General features: G+C 39.7%; 1 protein-coding gene across 1 annotated transcript in view; it reads right to left on the reverse strand.

Annotated features, from left to right (window-relative positions):
* LOC120531332 (double C2-like domain-containing protein beta) overlaps nt 1-22,737 on the reverse strand; it is a 283,023-nt gene that overhangs the window by 68,434 nt on the left and 191,852 nt on the right. The window contains exons 3-4 of the mRNA XM_039756634.1: nt 11,862-11,936; nt 5,990-6,099 (exon numbers count right to left, since the gene is read on the reverse strand). Of these exons, the coding sequence (XP_039612568.1) occupies nt 5,990-6,099; nt 11,862-11,936 (185 nt within the window). The remainder of the gene's footprint in view (nt 1-5,989; nt 6,100-11,861; nt 11,937-22,737) is intronic.

The raw sequence follows: 22,737 nt of genomic DNA on the forward strand, positions 1-22,737 counted from the left end.
CAAAATAAAGATAATAGACTAAGGAAAAAAAAGTAATAGATAAAACACACACACACGTTGAAATATTTACAAATACAAATAGAATTTGTACATAATGTGTTTAATAACAAAAGGAAGCTTACCTAAAAGATACCTTTTTAGCTGTATCTTAAAAGAGATTAAAGAAATAGATGGTCACAAGCTAAAAGGCGTACATTGCACAGTTTTGGACTAGCAACACTAAATGTTCCGTCACCAGTTTTGTGAACCTTGTAGGAATGGACAGAAGGAAGGTAAGACTCAGGGAAATGCAAAGAAAATGTCAACATAATGCATAATAATAATACTACAGTACTAATAATAATACTCTCAAAACTGTTTAATCCAATCCAGGGTTGCGGGAGAATACAACAGCAAATCTCAGCAACACTGGACACAATATGGGAAACAACCTGGGACTGTGCGCCAGTCCATCACAAAGCACTTGAAAGCATTCACCCACATTTACACTTATAATTGGACCAGTTTAGAGTTGGCAATTAATTTACCATGGTAGTCTTTTGGGATATGGAAAGAAACACAGAATAGCCTGCTTTTTCCTCTTCATCTTCTCCCATTTCTATGTGGGGTTGATGTGCTTGATCAACCATCTCCAAAGAGCTCGGTCCTGCACCTCCTCCCCAGACAGACCCTCTTCCTTCAGATCTTCTTTAACTTTATCCATCCATCTCCACTTTGGCCTCTCTTGCTTTCTCTTTCTCTGTTCTTCCATTAACACACTGTTTTGACAACATATTCATTGTCTCATCTAATTACTTGTCCATACCACTTCAAACTACTTTCCTGTACTTCCTTAGATATATCTCCCACTTTTGTTGTACCTGTTTTATTCTGTCCTTTTTGGTAACTCCACACGTCCATCTTAACATTCTTATTTCTGATACATCTAACTTCTCTTGTGCTCCATTTACTGGCCATGTCTCAGTCTCCATACATTAATGCTGGTCTTACAACTATCTTAAAAACCTTACCTTGAACCTTGGCTGTAATTCTTCAATCACACAATACTCCGGATACCTTCTTCCAATTGTTTCATACACACTGCACTTTATGGCTTATCTCTGCATCTAGTTTTCCATCTCAGGCCTCCACTGATCCTGGATATGTAAATTTATCCATTCATTTCAACAGCTCTCCTTGCAGGCTAACTTCTGAATCCTGATCATCATTAAACCTTATACATTCTGTCTTCTTCCTATTTATCTTCAGTCCTCTATCTTCCAAAGTTCTTCTCCATTCTTTCAACTTCCTCTCCAGTTCCTCTTTTCTGGTGCTGTACAATTCAATATCATCAGCAAAAAGCATTCACCAGGAGGACTGGTCTTTTATCCCATGACTCAGCATATCCATAACCAGAACAAAGGGGTACGGACTCTCATGCATCTCCAGACTTCTTGACGTGGTACTCTGTCATAAGCCTTTTCCAAATCAATAAAACCATATGCAATCATTTCTGTTTTTCTCCATGCTTCTTCATGAGCTGCCCCAATGAAAAGACTGCATCAGTTTTTCCTCTTCGTGGCATAAAACCAGATTGCTCCTCCCCTATGGTGGTCTCTTCCCTGAGTCTATTATCTACAACCCTTTCCCAAATTTTCATTGTGTGTGTGACATCAGCGCTATGCTCATTTAAGATCACACTTTGCTCCTCTTTCATCTGCTTTATCTGACTACAATTCTTACCAGCCATTGTTTTAGTCTTTACTATTCTAAAATCATTCCCTTTCCCTCTTTTGTCTCCAATTTTTCAAATACCTCAAAGCCTGTGCACTTTTATATTTTCATTGGAAAGCCAATGAAGGCGGGAAGAGTAGTAATTGGTCATGTCTGAGAGTGTCATGTGACTGGGAAAATTGCATTGCAATGGAAGGTGTCTATGTAGAAAAGTGATGTGATTTGTTTTTGAAATTCTTAATAAACAGAGTTAAAAAAGTGTGGAAACTTTTTGAACATCCCTCGTATTTCTCTATTTTTCTTCTTTCCTAATTGGTACCATTTATACTTTGCCTCTTACTGTACTGTACTGTACTGTCTGAGTTGATGAGGTGGAAGATCAGGGTCTCCATTTTTCTTGTGTTCACTTTGAGACATTCAGGCTGCTTGCTGTTGTGATTTGCCTTTTTAGAAGCCAGTCACCTTCCTCATTTAACACCACCACTGCTTATAACCCATTTAGGGTTCCATGTGGTGAATGTTGGGTTATCTAACTAGGCTGGGACCACAATGAACAACAGCACTTGATGTCTGAATACGTCAAAAGTGAGTGACAGCATTAGGCATAAACGCTGGACTGCTTTTATTTAGCTCCATGATCAAAACGTTTACCATTCATTGCAATCTCAAAAAAAAAATTCTTTGCCTTCTCAGGAAAAAAAGATATTAAAAGGGAAATTAAACAAGATCAGTATGAACTCATAATTTAAAATGCCCGTACAACATGACCCAGCCTGGCTGATAGTTATAGAAATTTAAATTTTAATGTGAAAGCATGAAATTTTTTTTTTCATTTAAATGGCAAAACTAATAACCAACAAGAAGAATATATCAACATTTCAAGTGATAAGTATCACAAACTTTTTTGTTTTCTCCTAACAAAATGGGAATGTGAGCATATTTTGCACTTAAAAGACTTGGTTTGACAGAAGGAATAAAATTACTCTGTGTAATGTCACGTAATTTTAATTTGAATAATGCAGAGCAATCGAACTGTGGGGAAAAGGAGATTAAAATAACACAGTGTTCTTGATTGAAGTTTGCTTTCGCCAGTTGATTGCTGTGAACCTGTCTGCATGGGTCAGCTTAACCATTTTGGTGCAAATGGAGTGCATGCATTTCATTATGTACCTCAGCACATTTTGCTTTGAAAGCTAAAACTTGCAGATTGTAAACAAATAACAAGGAGCACAAATAAAAAACAAGCAGAAAGACCCTGCCATGGAACTCAATGGTAGGAAAAGGGGGAGCCAATTAGAATGGAGATACTTCTAGAAGGAGGGTCTGCAAAGTCAGTTCTACAGGACCGTAGTTACCACAGATATTTGTTCCAACTCAATTGCCTAATTGGAAACAAATCCTTACCAATAATAGATCTGATTTAATATTATGGCTTGTTAGTGTTATATTTAGCCATGTCAGGTTATTCCCATTCTGGAGATATTTTTCCTTTCCAAGGATATTATCTAAATGATTTGTGGGCTAAAGCAGATTATTACTTCTCAGTCCTTCACTTTTTATTTCTTCTGTTACCCTTCCAAATATTTTATTAACCAGATAGTTCAAGTTTAACACACACAGGTGTAAATGGAGACTAGTTAGATGAGGAACTGCTGGTTTCTTTGAAATTTGTATCTTTTTGCTAGTGAAGAACAAATAAAAACTGTGACTGCATTTTAAAAACTAAAACAAGCAATTTAGGATGAGGAATCTTAACAAGTGAGAGAACTAAAGTGAAACCTAAAAATTTTGCTTGAGCAATAAGAGCTTCAATTGCAATAATTGTCTTCTGATTAGGAAATTAGATTGGAACAAAAACCTGAACTACTAACGACTTTGTTCTAGTTTGAAAAGAAATTGAGAGCTAAAGGTAAACAATGAAGGTATAAGGAAAGCCCATTAAAAAGAAAAGAAACTTTTAAATAGGAATATGAAAAGGTAGGAGTGAGGTCTAGAAGAGAGGCAGCAAAAGAAAAGTCAATTCCAGTTGTGCTGAGTGGAGGTCTTACCTTATGCACAAGCAATTAAAGAGTTAATGAGTGCAGCAAGCTGTAAAACAGTTTACACTTTTTCTGTTTAGTTTGTACTAAACCAAAATTGTGTTGACAGCAGGTCCTCCATGATCCTCCTAAGCTTCATGGGAACATAATAGATGAACTGGGACCCGGACACAGGCAGACAGACAACATAGTTCCACCACACACTTGTTTATTTACATGTACAAAATGAAAGTCACGTTCACCACAAACCCCAGTGCCTCTTGCACCGATTCCCCCACTGTCCAGGCCACACAGTCCTTTGTGCCTTTCTCTCTTGACCGCCTCCCGTCCTCTCTCCAGCTCTGTCCACTTCCACCCGACATCCACTAATGACTGGAGGGAGGCGGCCCCTTTTATAGGAACCCGGATGGGCTCCAGCTGCTTCCCGGCAATCTCCCGCGGACACACCCCCATGTGGCGGAAGTGCCGGCTGTGCACCCGGAAGCCGTCCGGGTGTCCCCTGTCGTCTTCCCCCCGGCACTTCCTGGTGTGGCGGAAGTGCCGGGCTCCCGGGATAATCAAGCACTGGGGCGCCGCCTGGCGGTGGCCACGGATCCCTACAGGGCTGGGCTTTCAAGCCCTCTACCTGAGGCCTCCAGCATAACCAGGACGGACGCCCTCTCTCGGTCTAGGGGAGGCACAAGCCCTCCTCTGGTCCTCCTGGGTGTCCCGGCCGAGCTCCAGCCCCGGCCGGGGACCTCAATAGATAGATAAATAGAGCTCCACTGACAGACTGAGGAGATTGTTACAATGGCAGAATTTATAAATGAATGGAATCTCATTGCATGTAAAAAGGTATCCATGAGGTTGAATCCTAACAGGAAGAAGCTCTGGTAAGTAAGAGCTGGTGATGCTTGGGTTATGTATGCTCTTCAGAAACTTCACTAAGAGGACTGTGAGATGCTGCTTAGTTAAGGAAACCAATACTCTTATTAATGAGGCCTGATTGGAAACACAAAGCAAGTTTTGTCAGTTACTGTATAAATAGTGACACTGACTTTATAAAGATATAATATAAGCACATTGGTTTACGTATATGTGAGCGTTAACCCAAGGTACTTTACTAGCACAATTCATTAACTATTTTTAGTGAAGGCGCAATTAATCTTTACACAGTGTGAAAGATCAGCCCGGCAACAGACAGACATGGACTCCACATATCCCAAAAACACGCTCTATTTATTTAAAATACTGTTCACACAATACCGTGCACAAATCATAAGTCTCAGTCCTTTGTGCTTCTCTTCAACCGCCTCCACTCCTCTCTTGCAAGCTCCATCTTCTCCCTCCTGACTCCGGCTTCTCAAATGGACCCTAACCCTAACCCTTTAATCTCGTCCCGGCTGTGTTCCAGGTGCTCTGTGATGGTCTACCGGCAGCCCTTCCTAGTGTGGCGGAAGTGCTGCCCTTGCACCCGGAAGCACTCCGGGCATACATTGTTCCTGGTGTAGCGGAAGTGCTTTTGTCTTTGGCTCTGGAACCATATAGGCGCACCCTGGTGGTGACCACGAACCCCCACAGGGCTGAGCTTCCCAGCCCCGTAGTCCTGATGGAATCCAGGGGGGCTTCCCTTTTTACGTCTAGGGGGAGGTATTTCCCCACTCCCTGTCCTTTCGGGATTCCTGGCCGTCTGCCACAACTAGTGAAAATGTGGCTTGTAAGCATTTGTTTTTTTGTTTCTCCTCTGTTCACTCAACCATTGCAGTCAGGTTAGAAAAAAATGATAAAATCTAAAATATTTTATTCATATTTGCCTAGCTGGAGACCAAAGTGTCATTAATTGTTTTGGCATCTTATTTCAAGGGTACCAAGCTCTTTAGGTTTTTCAGTTTTAATTAATACATCTTATCACACTCTTTAGCAAAATTTTTTGATCCACACCTGGAAGGCAGAAAAAGAGACAGTGCCCTCGAGTCATTTCCGTTACACTGTGTCCCTTTCCTTAAGTGGGGTTGTCCTCTTCTTTTGCCTCATTAACTGATCATTTGCATGCAGTGCTTTTGCTCTGTTCCACGATAGCAGCTTGGATGTTTGCCAGTGATGACTGGACTGATTTTGAGTTTGGCTTGACAGTTAATTGCAAATCAATAGCCTCTGGCAATACAGGAGAAAGAATTACTCTGTATTCTGCGAATGTTTTTTGAGTTATGACCTGATTTCAACAGTGAATATGAGAAGAATCCAAGAGGCTAACATACCTGAGGGTTTTGCGGACCATATCCTCATCTGTGATACCATAATATGTAAGTGTTTCATTCCATACTGGGTGCAGAGTGTTTCGAAGAGTTTTTGTCCGTAGTTTATTTGCCTTAAAGAGAAAATAAATAATTAAAAGGCATATATGTAATCTTGACTGGCATGTACAGAAAATATAGCAAACCATCTATTTTCTACATCTTAGGCAACTGGATTTCTACTGTCCATGGTGCTGAAACAACACCCTATGAACTCTCAGGCCATATTCCTGGTATAATGTATGAGCTACCTGCAAATCAGGGGCAGAGCAGATTTCTGTTAAAGAAGAATTTGCACAAATCAGGAAAACATGCTGATATTTTAGGAATAGAACAGATGACCAGCACCAGCAAACCGTATGTGATTACGTGATTTTGTTATTTTCTAATAATTTGAGATAAAAGGTTAATAATTTTTCCTTATTATTTATTCATTCATTTGGTCACTGATTTATTTTTCTGAATAATCAAAACTTAGATCAGTGGCATAGTTGTGCTGTGGGTAGCATTGTTATTTCACAGCAGATCCTAGAACTGGACAGTGTCTGTGTGGAGTTTCCTCATCCTTCACCTGTACTACATGTGTGAGTGTAGAAGTGCGTTATGTTGCACCAAGTACTACTGAAACAGGATGCAAACTTCATAACCCTAAACTTGGACTAAAGGGGTTTACTAATTGGAAAATCCTTTTCCCGAATATTTATAAATAAGTCAACCGTTTAAAAGAAATGTGAAAAAAGGTGTGGGGACAACATTTAGTACAATTTAGTTCATCATAACATAGTACTTCACCTATTCATCAGTTCTAAGTCTAGATTATCTAAGGATTCTGAGGAAGCTGAAGTTTCTTCCAAAACCAGAAAGCACACACGTCTGAAAGCCATCCATTAAAGTAAATGACTTATCATTTTTCTGTCTGAAAGTGAATTGAATTAATCCCATCTATTTGTATACATGTCTTGCAAGGAAAGAGATCTGATTAATTAATTGTGAAACAGAAAAATTATTAACAAAACTTTATGACTAGCGCTAGACCTGACACCTGAATACAGTCATATTCACTCTAAAAACGGCACTGTTTGAAAAATTATGTGTTGTTTGTATAATTGACAGATTCCCCACAGACACTATTTTGCAAGTCTAAAAGCACAGCTTTCTTAGTAGTTGTCAAATTGTGTAACATACATCTTGCACACCGGTCAACTTAATACATGAAAAATGCACTTTTACTGTCTGTGACAGAGGACAGTTTTCTCATGATAATGAGATAGTTCATGGCTCCCTGTGTAATGAAAAAAATGCAAGAATCAATTGACTGGTATGTCCTGCTGCCACTTGTTACATTAACGGGAAATACATTTAAGAATATAGCTATTTATTTCAAAAGCACTTTAATTTCCATTTTTTGGATTCCTTTTGTGAGCAATAGCATTACACTAAAAATAATCTATTTACATATGCTTGCATGTTATTCTTGGTCATGTGAAAATCCTGTAACTCTAAACTGCACATGTTGATGTTTCAGTTTTTGACAGTTTATAGTGAATCTGTATAAATAAAATGCAAAAGGCTGCCCATGTGTCACGCAAAAACTCATGAACCACTGGGCCTTGACTCTCAGTCTTGGCCTTAATCGAGAGTTTATGACGTGACACATGTAACACAACCTCACAATTGGAGGTACATGCTTCCTTATCCACGTAATTGGGCTTCAGGTCCTTCTCATGGCAAGCAAGAGGTGCGGCCATACACCACAACTACCAGGAATACAACGGCTGTGTGTGCACATAGTGCTGACAGTAAAGCACAATGCACAGGCTAACTGAATGTTTTTGGTGCAAACTCAAATGTCCACTATGGAATGCACAATGCATACACAGTTCCAATTAGGAATACGACTGCTGTACGTGCAGTGGTGGTGACACAGGCTAATATGAGCATCGTAAATGCAAGTCATTCACTCCAAGCACAACATGGCCAAAGGGTGGTAGTTGCGGGCTTCCTCTGCCAAGTTATTCTCAGAACAGAACACCCGCACAGGAACCAAGTATGCTAAAAACAATTAAAAAAAAAAGAATGTGGCATACCCATCAGGAAAAGAGTCCCAGCGACATTGGCTTATGGTGAGGAACAATACAGCAACCTCAGTGGAATTAACCTGGAGTGATGTGTCAGTGACCTGGTGCCGGTTGTTACACATTAATTGATGGAGGGGCTCAGTTTAAACACAAATGGTAGTTGGGCCACGCACAACTCAATTTTCTTAGCAAAGCTGCAAAATTTTAATGTATATACTGAAACTATGCACTCTCACACGCACTTTATGCTGACAGACAAATTTTGTGAAATCAATATTGCAGAAAATGGCCCAAGGCTCCTGGGAAAGGCAACCCTAAATTGGAAATATTTATATGATTTAACACAACCACCACAGCGTGCTTGTATTTTACTTTCCCTTGCCAGCAGCATACAGTTAGGTCCATAAATATTTGGACAGAGACAACTTTTTTCTAATTTTGGTTCTTTACATTACCACAATGAATTTCAAATGAAACAACTCAGATGCAGCTGAAGTGCAGACTTTCAGCTTTAATTCAGTGGGGTGAACAAAAAGATTGCATAAAAATGTGAGGCAACTAAAGCTTTTTTATAACACAATCCCTTCATTTCAGGGGCTCAAAAGTAATTGGACAAATTAAATAACTTGAAATAAAATGTTCATTTCTAATACTTGGTTGAAAACCCTTTGCTGGCAATGACAGCCTGAAGTCTTGAACTCCTTTACTGCAGCGGCTTTCAGTTGCTGTTTGTTTGTGGGCCTTTCTGTCCGAAGTTTGTTCTTCAACAAGTGAAATGCCTGCTCAATTGAGTTAAGATCAGGTGACTGACTTGGCCATTCAAGAATTTTCCACTTCTTTGCTTTAATAAACTACTGGGTTGCTTTGGCTGTATGTTTTGGGTCATTGTCCATCTGTATCATGAAACGCCGCCCAATCAATTTGACTGCATTTAGCCCAAGCCATCACACTGCCTCCACTGTGTTTTACAGATGATGTGGTATGCTTTGGTTAATGAGCTGTTCCACGCCTTCTCCATACTTTTTTCTTGCCATCATTCTTGTAGATGTTGATCTTGGTTTCATCTGTCCAAAGAATGTTTTTCCAGAACTGTGCTGGCTTTTTTAGATGTTGTAAACGCTGGCCCCAGCACAGACAGACGGACGACATATTTTTCACCACACACTGTTTATTTACAATATATACAAGTTATAAATTCGTGCACTCACGAAACCCCAGTGCCTTCAGCACCGAATCCCCCAAAAGTCCAGGGCCCACAGTCACTGTGCCTTTCCTCTGGCCGCCTCCTGTCCTCTCTCCAGCTCCGTCTTCTGCCTCCCGACTTCCACCAATGACTGGAGGGAGGCGGCCCCTTAAATAATGCCCCCGGATGAGCCCCAGGTGTTTCCGGCCTCTTCTCCTGAGCCACGCCCCAGCGTGGCGGAAGTGTCGGCTGCTTTCCTGGCGGCTCTCCGGGCGCCACACAAAGTCTTCCCCCGGCACTTCCTGGTGTGGCGGAAGTGCCGGGCTCCCGGGATAATTAGGCACTGGGGCGCCGCCTGGCGGTGGCCACGGGTCCCTACAGGGCTGGGCTTCCAAGCCCTGTACCCGAGGCCCCCTGCCTAACCAGGACGGACGCCCCCACTCAGTCTGGAGGAGGTACACGCCCTCCTCCGATCTTCCAAGGCGTCCCGGCCGGGCTCCATCCCCGGCCAAAGACCACACAGGGTAAACCGGCATCGGGGCGCCACCTGGCGGTGACCACGGGTCCCTACAGGGCTGGGCTTTCAAGCCCTGTACCCGTGGTCCCCTATATAACCAGGACGGACGCCCCCTCGCGGTCTGGAGGAGGCACAAGCCCTCCTCTCCTCCTCCGGGACCACAATGTTCTTTAGCAAAGTCCAATCTAGCCTTTCTATTCTTAAGGCAGATGAGTGGCTTGCACCTTTCAGGGCACCCTCTGTATTTACTTTCATGCCGTCTTCTCATTATGGTAGACTTGGATATCGATATGCCTACCCCCTGGAGAGTGTTGTTCACTTGGTTGGCTGTTGTGAAGTGGTTTCTCTTCACCATGGAAATGATTCTGCGATCATCCACCACTGTTGTCCTCCATGGACGTCCAGGTCTTTTTGCGTCTTTTTGCGTTGCTGAGTTCACCAGTGCTTGCTTTCTTTCTCAGGATGTACCAAACTGTAGATTTTGCAACTCGTAATATTGTAGCAATTTCTCGGATGGGTTTTTTCTGTTTTCGCAGCTTAAGGATGGCTTCTTTCACCTGCATGGAGAGCTCCTTTGACCGCATGTTGTCTGTTCACAGCAAAATCTTCCACATGCAAGCTCCACACCTCAAATCAACTGCAGGCCTTTTATCTGCTTAATTGATATGACATAATGACAGACTTCCCACACCTGCCCATTAAATAGCCTTTGAGTCAATTGTCCAATTACTTTTGAGCCCCTGAAATGAAGGGATTGTGTTAAAAAAATGCTTTAGTTGCCTCACATTTTTATGCAATCGTTTTGTTCAACCCACTGAATTAAAGCTGAAAGTGCACTTCAACTGCATCTGAGTTTTTCATTTGAAATTCATTGTGGTAATGAACAGAACCAAAATTAGAAAAAAGTTGTCTCTCTCCAAATATTTATGGACCTAACTGTAGAAGCATGCAACAAATGAACAAGTGGCCATATTGAGTCAGAGGTCACACAAAAGGCTGATGAAGATGATGAAACACGGAAGTGTTAAATTAACAACAATAATTAAAACAAGGTATCAGTCTGCATCATGTAACATGCCAAGGGTGGCATGTTAATGATTTAGAACTGATCTGTTTCATTCACATTTTTGTTTATTAATTATTGTTTTCATTTTTTCTAGTTTTAAGACATTTTTTAATTTTTGTATTATTTTAGTTAACAAAGTTAAATTTTCCTAATTAACAACTTTTGTATTTGTTTTTGCTAACTAGCAGAGCTAGACTAGATTGCCCTTCCGGCCTTTTTCAAAGTCCACGGTCAAGGTGGCTGGAGCTTACCCTGGCAGCACTTGACAAAGAGCTGGTACTAACTCTGAATGGGGCACCAGTCCATTACTGAGTACTCAACAGCACGTCTTTGGGAAGTGGGTACTTCATAAAAAGCCCACACAACAACTGTACAAATTCCACATGGGATTTGGGCCCCATCTAATGGAATTGCGACTCAGTCCTCCTACACATTGCACTACTTGTTGACCCATTTGGAAAATGAAATTATAAATTCTGTTTGATGATCACCCCATAGATTATTTATGCAACTGTTTATTCAGGCTTCCACATCTTCTCCATAGTTAGTGTACAAATAACATTCAATTATTTTTCTTTCAATTGGGAGCAGTACTTTTTCAAGACTGAAAAATGGATTATTATAAGATAATAAAATAGCAGCAGATAGAAGGAAGAGATGCAAAACAGTAGAAGGAATCACAGTATAAAAGAGGGGAATATTGGAAAAAGAATTGAAGAAGTGACTCGAAGGTAAAGCAGCTAACCTGGACTTGCAAACAGAACTTGGTCTTTAAGCCAGCAACTGCTATGTCTCCATCTTCCCCTGCTTGATTCGCCCCAGTCTACTCATAACTTCTCTTTATGTTTCTTTCTTTTTTTAATTTTATTGTGTTTCATTCTCAATACCTTTATACTAGTTGTCCCTGATTTTGTAATAATAACAAGAAATAGAGACATCTATCTTGGGTGGAGTCTGCAAAGCTGGAGAACAATAAATGAAAGGCGGCTCACCTTGCTGGCTCCAGGGAGCAGGTGCAGCTTGACATAGGGGTCTGCTAGCCCATTGTGGTCCATTGGCCTGAGGCCCTGAAACAGACAGAAGAGAGTTTTCAAAAGTCTCCATCCACAAGAAAGGAAAAACCAAGGGTCTTTAGGACATTTTAACCAACTTTTTTGTATGATATGGGTGTTAACTTGGATGGTGCAGTGGTGCAGTGAATACAGCTCCTACCACACAGCTCCAAGTGTGTGGATTCAACTCTTGATTTGAATGCTGCCATTCATGTGTATATAAAAGTCGTTCAGTTTGTTTTGGCATCAGCTTGCCAGAATTAGTCTGAACTTTTCAATAACGTGTAGTGAAAACAGTGAATTCAGAATGCAGATGAATGAATGTGAAAGTACTGTCAATATCTGCCTTCTGTGAAGAATTTGGAATGTAGAGTCTACACAAACCAAATAATCCTGTACATTTTTTAGCCATGATTAATCAGGAAAAGATGATTTATCCTAAGCCTGCCTAATAACATAATTGAGCTTCACCAATGTTCGGTTACAAGGCACATTAGTTACATTCCGTGCATTGTGCTACTCTCTGGGGCTTCAATGTGCCCTTTGATAGACTTGCATCACACCAAGGTTAGGTCTTTGCTTGCAACATTTGCTGCCAAGACAAGCAAAATCTCCTATACTGGATGAGATGAATTCATAAGATAGCTATGAAGAACGCACCTAAAATACCTGTCCACTTTAGTAAAGCAAAGGTTTATCACATAATAACGTTTGATAATAGCTTGTTGTGAGTCTTGATTAAAATTAGGAATTAAAAGTACATTAATTATAACGAGCTGTCTAATCACACGCATTCGAGAACTTTGGTTGATATTTCTATATCATTAGTACTTGTCTTTTGTGTAATTTAATGCATTGTAAGAAAAGTTGCGCAATTATTCATTTAAAGGTTATTGCTATCAGTCACTGGTAAGCAATAATATTAATCTTTTAGAATTTCAATCTGCTTACCCACTGCATTGATGGGGGTTTAGCTGCACAATGAGAACTTAAAAATGTATTTTTATACAGTGCCAATAAAAAGTACTCATCCACTTTGAAGTCACATTTTATTGTTATTCAACATTGAGCAACAGTAGATTTAATTTGGTTTTTTGACATTGACCAGTAGAAAAAGATTCTATAATGTCAAAGTGAATGCTGGTCTGTCCAAAGTGGTCCAGATTAATTACAAATATAAAAGCTCAAAATAACTGATCGCATAAGCATTTAGCCCCTTGTGACCTGTGGCAGCCATGACAGCCTTGACTCTTGTTTGCGCAGGTCTCTGGATGCTGCAGTTTTTCACAATTTTTCTTTGCTGAACAGCCCTTTTCAAGTCTAGCCACGAGAACTGGATTGAAATCTGGATTCAGTCTTGCCACTACAGGACAGTTACGTGTTTATTTTATTATTTAAGTCATTTCTGTGTAATTTTGACTTTGTGCTTGCGGTTGTTGTCTTGCTAGAAAATAAATCTTCTCCCACCCAGCAGGTTTCATGCAGGATGCATCAGGTTTTCCTCCAGAACTTCTCTGTATTTTGCTGCATTCATTTTACACTCATAACCATTCCAGAGCCTGCTGCAGAGAAGCACCATCAGCAGAATAATGCTACCACTGCCATGCTTGATGGTGGGAATGGTGTGTTTTTGATAATGTGCATTATAGTCTAATGGGCAAAAACTACATTTTGGTCTCATTAGATCACTGAACCTTCTCTCAGCTGACTTCAGAGTCGCCCTTGTGCCTGCCACCAAGATGTTATGTGCATTTTTTCACAGCGACTTTGTAGTGGTCCAGTGCCACTAAGATTCACACTGTTGATGAGACGGTGTTTTATTTTTATTTTTTTGGTGGAGATTCCAGGGACGCACCCAGCCTTGCCCCGACCCACACACACTCACAAGCAGAGACATAAAACCAAGGAACGAATAAATAAAATATTAAATGAAAACCCAATACACAGCAACAACAATCAGAAAAACCTCTCCTTTCCCCTACGGTGACTAAGTTGTAACATAACAATGAACCACAATAATAAACACTCACAACAATGTTCTTATACAGTCCAATACAGCAAAAGCGGATGAAATAGTTGGGAGTGAAGATGACAATCCTGAGAACTGCTTCTGTAGTAAATGAGTGAAACAGTTCTACCAGTAGTCCTGAGTGGCGAGGGGTGAGATTTGCAGGAATGCTCCTTTTATGACACATGACGATTAATCCACCAGTATACACATGACAGGCACGAGACAGTCCATTCATGGACACGGAAAACGATCCAGGGCACAATTGACTTTTTAGATGACACGTTGGACAGGATATACAAAAACACAGTCATCCTATGTGGGTAATCCCCGTTGGGCTGTTGGGAAATGGATTTCTTCTGATGGTAGCACTGCTACAACTTTCTCTTTCCTACTTTCCCATAAAGTTGGGAGTGGTAAAGCACTTGGGCAACAGTTGCTGTCTGCCCAGTCTCTCCAATCTTAAACACTGCAGCTTGTAACTCCTCATAGGTCTCTTGGTGGCATCCCTCACTAGCCTTCTTCTTGGATGATCACTCAGTTTTTGTGCTCTCAGCAGATTTATAGCTGTTCAATACTCTTCATTTCTTAATGATCGGTTTAACTGAACTCCAAAGGATATTCAATGTTTCCATCCTCTGACTTGTGCTTTTCAGTCACCTTTTCACAGAGTTGCTTGGGGTTTTCTTTTGTCTTTACTGTGTAGGTTAGGCCATAATAGTGATACACTAAAAGTGAACCTTGTAGATAAGGTGCATTTATACTACAAGAAATGGAAACCCTAGACAGGCGATCTGTGTTATGACTACTAACATAAATTGGCTGCTCCAGTGATCATTTAGGTGTGCTATATTACAAGAGGTGAATACTTATGTGGTCAATTATTTTGTGCCTTATATTTGTGATTAATTTAACGTACTTTGCAGAAACCTGGTTGGCTTTGACATTAAAAAGTTGTCTTCTGTTAATCAGTGTCAAAAACGACAAATCCACTGTGATACAATATTATATAACTATAAAATATGAAATCTTCCGAGGGAGTTTCAATTTCTGATTAACTGTGATACACCAATTTGTGAATGTTGAAGATGATGTTTTAAATATTTTTATTATATTGATTCTTTCCATTATGAATAACAACACAGGGCCCTTTACAAAAATCATTGCTCACATACTGTATATTTAGCAAATTTAATTAGATTAAGTGCCTTACTTCAGGTCACACAGTGAGTCACAGTTGGTAGTTTGACTAGCAAACCTTTGATTTAAAAACCGTGTGCCATTACCACTTGGCCACACTATCTACTGGTGGTATCAAGCCGCACAATGCATGAGATTTTTACATTGGTGGACTTTTTTGTTTCACCCACCTAGCCTGAATTGGATTCCACTTATTTGACAATTAATAGATTTAAAAAATATTTTGGTTATCAGCTCTTGATCCTTGATTACAGCAGGCAGCTTGTATGTGCAGTACTCACAGTTATGAATTATTGGCTCTTGATAGTGTAAAGCCGTGCATTTGGCAGAAAGAGAGTAGTAACAATAAAATAAAAGGAATAAAAGAAAAGGAATGGATTGACACTCACTGGTAATTATGGAATAAAGTACAATGGAAATGTAGAAGGGGTTTAACATTTCAATGTTTGAGCCTCACAGATTATAGTATTTTTGGCCTAGAAATGAATGTTTAAGTCATGATAGACAATAAAGAGTTCATTGTGTGGTGGTTAGGGCAGACACCAGACTGATCACTGCCTGCATGGAGTTTTCATGTTCTCCAAATGTCTATGTTAGTTTTCTCTAGGCTGTCCAGCCCTTCTTAATCACCCTAAAGGTGTGTTTTTTGGATCTAAGTTGACGGCTTCTGAGGGGTGGGGGGGGTTGACTCTACCCCTCAATTGAGATGTGCCTCCTCCAGGCCAGTAGTTCGTACACTGTGCCTCAGGCAGTTGGGAAAGGCCTTGCCTTGCAGCAATCCTGCAATTTAAATTAGTGGGTTTAGAATACAGATGGATAAATAAATTTTAAAAAATTACGTCTGCTGCAGTAAGTTCATTTACATTTTAAGCTTTGGGCGACTTTGCTACTTCAATGTTTTCTCTAGGAACTGCTTACAAAGCGACTTTGTTAAATATTAAACGAGAGAGTTTAAAGTCACAAAATGAAGAAAGGGCAACCTTGAAATGTTTCTTGGGTTTTGACCAAATGACAAAATAGCACAATTTGCACTTTCCAGTGTGCAGTGTTATTAAAATATAATAATGACTACATAGTGATAAAGTATAACATGAACAAAAAAATCAGTGAAATTTACAAGTGTGTGTCTCTGTGAGGTTCTTGGTCCCTGTCTATGTGCCATCACTCAACTCCCCTATGTTTTTGGAATTGCCCTTCTAATGTGTTTTATATGTTTGTGCCTTAAGTCTGGGCATGTGCTTTCATGGGCAAGCCCTGTTTCTTCATGAAGTTATGATGATTACGTTTATGTGTATAATTTGTATTATGCCATCTGACTTTTTACACAGGACTCTACTAAGTCTTTACTTATGATAATTCTAATACTAAAGACACATGACAAATACAGCATACTAGGAAACTAGGAGGTTAGACAATAAAACATTTCCAGGAAAAAAAGCAAGTAATAAAATAAAGATCAGCAAGGGTAAGTGAAGGGATAGTTGAGTATTTTCTTCATTAAGTGTTCCAAAAGACACAAGGGTAATAATAAAGAGGAGACTGTAAGTTTAGGAGAGGAGAGGAACTCCTCAGATATCTTACCTTCCTGTAAGTCAACTTGGGTAGCTTCCACACAGATATAAGTTAGTGCATGCAGGGTGGGGAAGGAGGGAAATCAAAGTGGGAGCAGAAAATAATTGAAAAAGAAAAAATAAGAAAATATGAGTGAAACCACAGTGGTATTCAAAGCACTGAAGCTATGGCTTTGGCACAAACAGGACAAAGTTCTAGGCCTTGAACACCAATGGCTCCCAATGTGCAAACAGGGTGACCCAACAGTTACTAGGTGGTAATGCTAGGAGGTGCAGCAAGGCCTGCCGGATGGACGGATAACCCTAGAAACAAGATAAGGCTTAGAGCAAAGTGTACACAAATATAGAAACAGGCACAGTCCCAGTCTTGCACCATCCTGGATTGGATTGAAATTAGAGGAGATGAGAAACAAGCAGCTGATGATTTCAGTGGCCTCTGAAGAAGGAACAACATGCTACTAAAGCAGGAAATCCATTTTATGTTGTTTTATAATAGAGAGAGAGAGAAATGTCAAAGAGTCTAAAAGGCATATTGCATGTACATCCTTGTATATAATTATTATTATTATTATTGGTATTTTTTATTAATAATAGTAGTCTTTCCTCCCCTATATCACAAGCACTACCACCTGTCTACGGCCCAATCCAAACTGTAGATTCACTTTGGGTGCTGAATATTCTTTCTTCTTGCAGTGTGCTAGCCCTGTTTGGCAGTGTCACATTTTACTGTAGAAGACTTGGGTACTGTAGAGTTACAAGAAGACACTTGTGAACCAGGAATGGGCGATATGGACTTAAATTGACAGTGTGATTATTTTGACCCAAAGTGTGATATTCGATAGATCCTGATATGTTCTCAGAACACCTTAAACACTGAAGATCAGTGTGTACACAATCACACACATTCTATACAAAACTTGGTATTTTTATATACATTACAGTACAAAATGAAGTCTAACTGAAGGAAACTTTTCAGAATTTAACAATTTCATGCATAGCTCAAGTAACACGTTTTTAAAGTCTTTTTCTCTTTTATATCTCTTCTGCTTTTATTTGAGCTTCCATTGTATATACAGCTTTCATTAATTTTTCTGTCTTGCTGGCATCTGTGTCTGCTAGTAAGTGAATATTGTTCTCTCTGTCTCTCTCTTCATTGACTGTTTTCTACAAGGAATGAGAAAGCTCTTAAATTTTTAGTTATTATTATGTATTATTAGTTCATTGGAAACCAGGCCGATTCAGCTACCCAGCTCAAATTTACTTTTCACTTACATCTTGCCTGAAGAAGGGGCCTGAGTTGCCTTGAAAGCTTGCAAATTGTAATCTTTTTACTTAGCCAATAAAAGGTGTCATTTTGCTTGACTTCTCACTAAATCCCAATAAACAGTCAAGTACCATATTGCTATTAAATTTTGACATTATATAATTACTGAGATTTTTATTTAATTAAATGATCATTTATTATCCTTTTACTAACCTCTGCTTACAAAGTAATATGATTGTATATTTGACTAATCAAAGTCAGTGTTTTTTCAACCAGCGTGCAATGAGAGCTACCCAGGTGTGCCGTAGAAATAATAGTGTAGCACATGTGGGTCTGAAGCTGAGAAGGACAAGCTCCTCGGGTGGTCAAGACCTGTCTAAAGAGGACATGTCTACCTGGAGAAGCTTGCATAAGCTCGCTATGTTGCAGACACAGCACTTGGAGCACTTCAGACATGTCTCCTGGCTGCTAGAGGCCATCTGCATGGGTGTGTGTGATCGTCAGTGAGTCTCATGGGGCTGGTGGATAGTGGGCATACGAGGCACAGAGGGGCAGGCAATGGGACGAAGCAGCTGGGAGATGCCAGCAATTGCTCACTAAGTGCCGTGCCTGTGAAAACTGATTTCGGAGCTGCTTTTTTTACTGGCGTCCCCGGTAGTGCCGCCCCTTCGGACAGTTGAGATCGCATAGGAGATATGATGTCTTTGTAATTAGTAGAACAGTGGTGTGCCTTGGAATGTTTTTGGTTACAAAAAGTGTATCACCACAGAAAACAGGTTGGAAAACCCTGATCTAAGCAGATTCATTGATCACCAGAACAACATATTTATAATTGTTATTGCAAATGAATACATTATATCTATACTAATAAAAGGCAAAGCCCTTACTCACTCACTCACTCACTCACTCACTCACTCACTCACTCACTCACTGACTCACTGACTGACTGACTCATCACTAATTCTCCAACTTCCCGTGTGGGTGGAAGGCTGAAATTTGGCAGGTTCATTCCTTACAGCTTCCTTACAAAAGTTGGGCAGGTTTCATTTCGAAATTCTACGCGTAATGGTCATAACTGGAAGCTGTTTTTCTCCATTTACTGTAATGGAGATGAGCTTGAACGCCGTGGGGGCGGAGTTTCGTGTGACATCATCACGCCGTCCACGTAATCACGCAGTACATAGAAAACCAGGAAGACCTCCAAAAAGCGCTGAAGAAAACATGCATTATATAATTGAGAAGGCAGCGAAACAATAAGAAGCGAGCGAGTGACATATACAACCATATTCATGAGTTCTGCTATTTCGGAAACAAAGCACGATGTAAACCTACACTTTAAATTAAGTTCATAGACAGGCTGCCGCTGGCGTTTGTAATTTAGTGCCTGCCCATATAAGGCTGTCCGTCAGCGGCAATCCAATAGCAAACTCCCACTAAATATTCACGGGTGAAGGACTGTGCTTATGCAGAGGAAGATGAGATGGTCAGGGTGGTGTTTGACACAAACTCAGCGAAACTGCGAGAGAAAGTTTTAAGTGCCAGGACTAAGGTAACATTAAATACAGCCATGGACATAGCACGAGATGGCACCAGCACAGCTGGGAACCTTGGATGCATGTACACCGAGCGGCTCACGTGAACTGGCGCGTGCACAGATAAAAGCAACAGTTCCAAAGAGCTGAACAAAACCGAATTACACAATTGAAAAGGCAGCAAAAATATGAAGCGTCTGATACATACAAGCATATTCATAAATCCAGCTACTGCGGAAACAAAGCACACGGTGGAAAAAGTCAATGTCCCGCTAAAGGAAGACAGTGTAAAAAACCCGTGCATGCAGTGTGTCAGGTCTCAGATAAAGAAGAAGACGAGCTGTTTATTGATGCAGTAAGAAACGAATCGATGAATGAAACCTGTCATCTTTACAACGATTGACAAACACGGAATGTAACTTGAACACAACACATCCTACAAATACGAACCTGATTGAAAGAAATAATGATAATCAAATCCTTGATGACAGCAACACTCAGTAACACTCACAAAACAAATACTGTATATTGACAGTCATGTTATGTTATTTTTAAAATGTTCCCTTTTCTTTTTCATAGCTTTTTTAACACACTACTTCTCCGCTGCGATACGCGGGTATATATATATATATGTATATATATATCCCGATCTACATACTCGAATAACGGATACTTTATTCGCCATCAATGATTGTTTTGGTAAAGCCATACTCAGTGTATTCATTAGATGAACGGTAAAAAGTAAGAGCGAGGGAGGATGACTTATTGAGGCATGCAGGCTGTAGTGCGTCAACTCTATCTGAATTGCGATCACATTTGAAAAAATATATCTTTTCAAGTTCTATTTAGTCCATATGTGTCAAACTCAAGGGCAGGGCCACATCCGGCCCGGCGTAATTATATCCGGCCCGCGAGATCATTTTATATACTGTATTATTGTTATGGCCCGGGTATATGAAGCGCTGGTAACACAATAAACTACAGATCCCATAATGCAGTGCTTCAGCTGCCTTGTTGAACACTTACCACGTTAATCAAGTCTAGCTTATGATGCTGCAAGTTATTGCGAAGCTAGCTCACATGATGCTGAAGAGAAAAGTTGATTCTGAAAATAGAGCCTTTAAAAACCAATGGGAGGCTGAGTATATGTTTACTGAACCCGTGTGTCTCATTTGTGGAGCTAATGTGGCTGTAATTACAGAATTTAATCTAAGACGGCACTATGAGACAAAACATCAGGGTAACCTGAATGCAATGCAGAAGATACAGAAAGCAGAAGAATTAAATAAGAATCTGACACTTCAGCGGACGTTTTTACCCGTGCACAATCACAAAGTGATTTCAAGTGAAGCTGCTTTTATGGGAGACACAAATGCACCAGTGCAACTTGCCCCACTTTCCCTGTTGCCAAGTAATGTTGAACCAAGTCGTCACTACGGTGTTCCCAAATACGCACTTTGCTGATAAACTGAGCGCACTGAGTTTGCACGGCGCTTTGGTGACTTTGAAGAACAAAAAGTCCGTCTACATGCGGCTCGAACCTTGTGCATGTTTGGTAGCACATATCTGTGTGAGAAGCTCTTCTCAGTGATAAAGACTAACAAAACAGCACACAGGAGTCGCCTCACTGATGAGCACCTGCAATCCATCCTGAGAATCTCCACAACACAGAACCTCACACCAAACAGAAACGAACCTGTGGCCAAAAAAAGATGCCAGGCGTCCAGCTCTAAAATGACATATGAGCAAAGACAACTGAATGATTTGATTTGTTATTGCTGAAAGGAACACATTTTATTTATATTTCCAGGTTTTGTTATGCAGCATGTTCATATTTGAATTTGTATAATTTTGATAGGATATATTTTTATGGAGAGCAAAATCTTTTGGGATATTTAAAATCTAAGTTTATTTTTTATATAAAATTACATAAGAGTAAAGAAATTTGAATGTTTGTTCTTTTAACGTTTACTTTATTTCTAACTTGTATAATTTAGACAGGATATATTTTTATGGAGAGCAAAATATTATAAGTTGTTTAAGGTTTGAGTTGATTTATTCAGGAATAATATTCCTGTCTGTTTTTACCATTCCTACCAAAGATATTTCTGTCGACTAAATAAAAATTCCTTCTATTTAAAATTTAAATAGAACTTGAACAAATACGATAGTTCATAATATCCACGCAGACTTGCACGTAAGAGCGGGAGTTATCCGTTTTAACAAGCAGCGTATTGCACTGATATGAAATAGCGGTGTGTGTATATATGTAGATATGTACGTATATGTATATATATGTTTATATATGTGTGTGTGTATGTATGTATGTGTGTATGTATATATATATATATGTATTTGTGTGTATATATGTGTGTGTATGTATGTATGTGTGTATGTATATGTATGTGTATATATGTAGATATATATGTATGTATATATGTGTGTGTGTATATATATATATATATTTATATATATATATATATATATATGACAGCAACACTCATCACTCACAACAGTGACAAAATAATAACATTGACAATCATGTTACGTTATTTTCAAAATGTTTCCTTTTCTTTTTCATTGCTTCTTTAACACACTACTTCTCCGCTGCGAAGCGCGGGTATTTTGCTAGAGTTAAATATACATGATTATAATCAGGAAGCTCAGTTTACCTGCTAAACATAAAAACAAATTTAAAATGAACATAAAATGGCTAGTACTGCAGTTTACCTCATAACTGATACAACATTGAGTAATTCACACAAAAGAAAACTACAAAGGCTTGTATTTTTATTGCCATGTATAGCATTTTAGCACAGAGAACTTTTAGTGCGCAAGTAGGTGAAAGTGTGTTTTGCAATATAGTAAGCTGTTGCAGCTGTTATCCCTTTTACCTGCTGCTTGTCTGCTCATACACTGTAATAGAACATCAAACAGTTTATGGAACTTTGCTTAGCAGGGACCCATTTCAGTAACAAGGCTGGAAGGCACATTGTAGGTGCTGCTGCACAGGCCTGGCTGGCCTCTTCATATACAGTAATGTGTTTTATCTTTAGATTTTGTAGTGTTTCAGCTGTCATGCCAGGTAAACCAGTCTGTTCTAAACATGTCCTCTTTCTGATCCTCACTCATTTTTTTTCTCATATTAATCACCACTAGGGAACATGCGCAGAATTGACGCAGTTATGAGGCTTTCTGGCAAGTGCACAATGTCTAGTGCTGAAGGAGGTGAGTAAGAAAA

This window comes from Polypterus senegalus, chromosome 6 (assembly GCF_016835505.1).
Source record: "Polypterus senegalus isolate Bchr_013 chromosome 6, ASM1683550v1, whole genome shotgun sequence".
Classification (NCBI taxonomy): Eukaryota; Metazoa; Chordata; class Cladistia; order Polypteriformes; family Polypteridae; genus Polypterus; species Polypterus senegalus.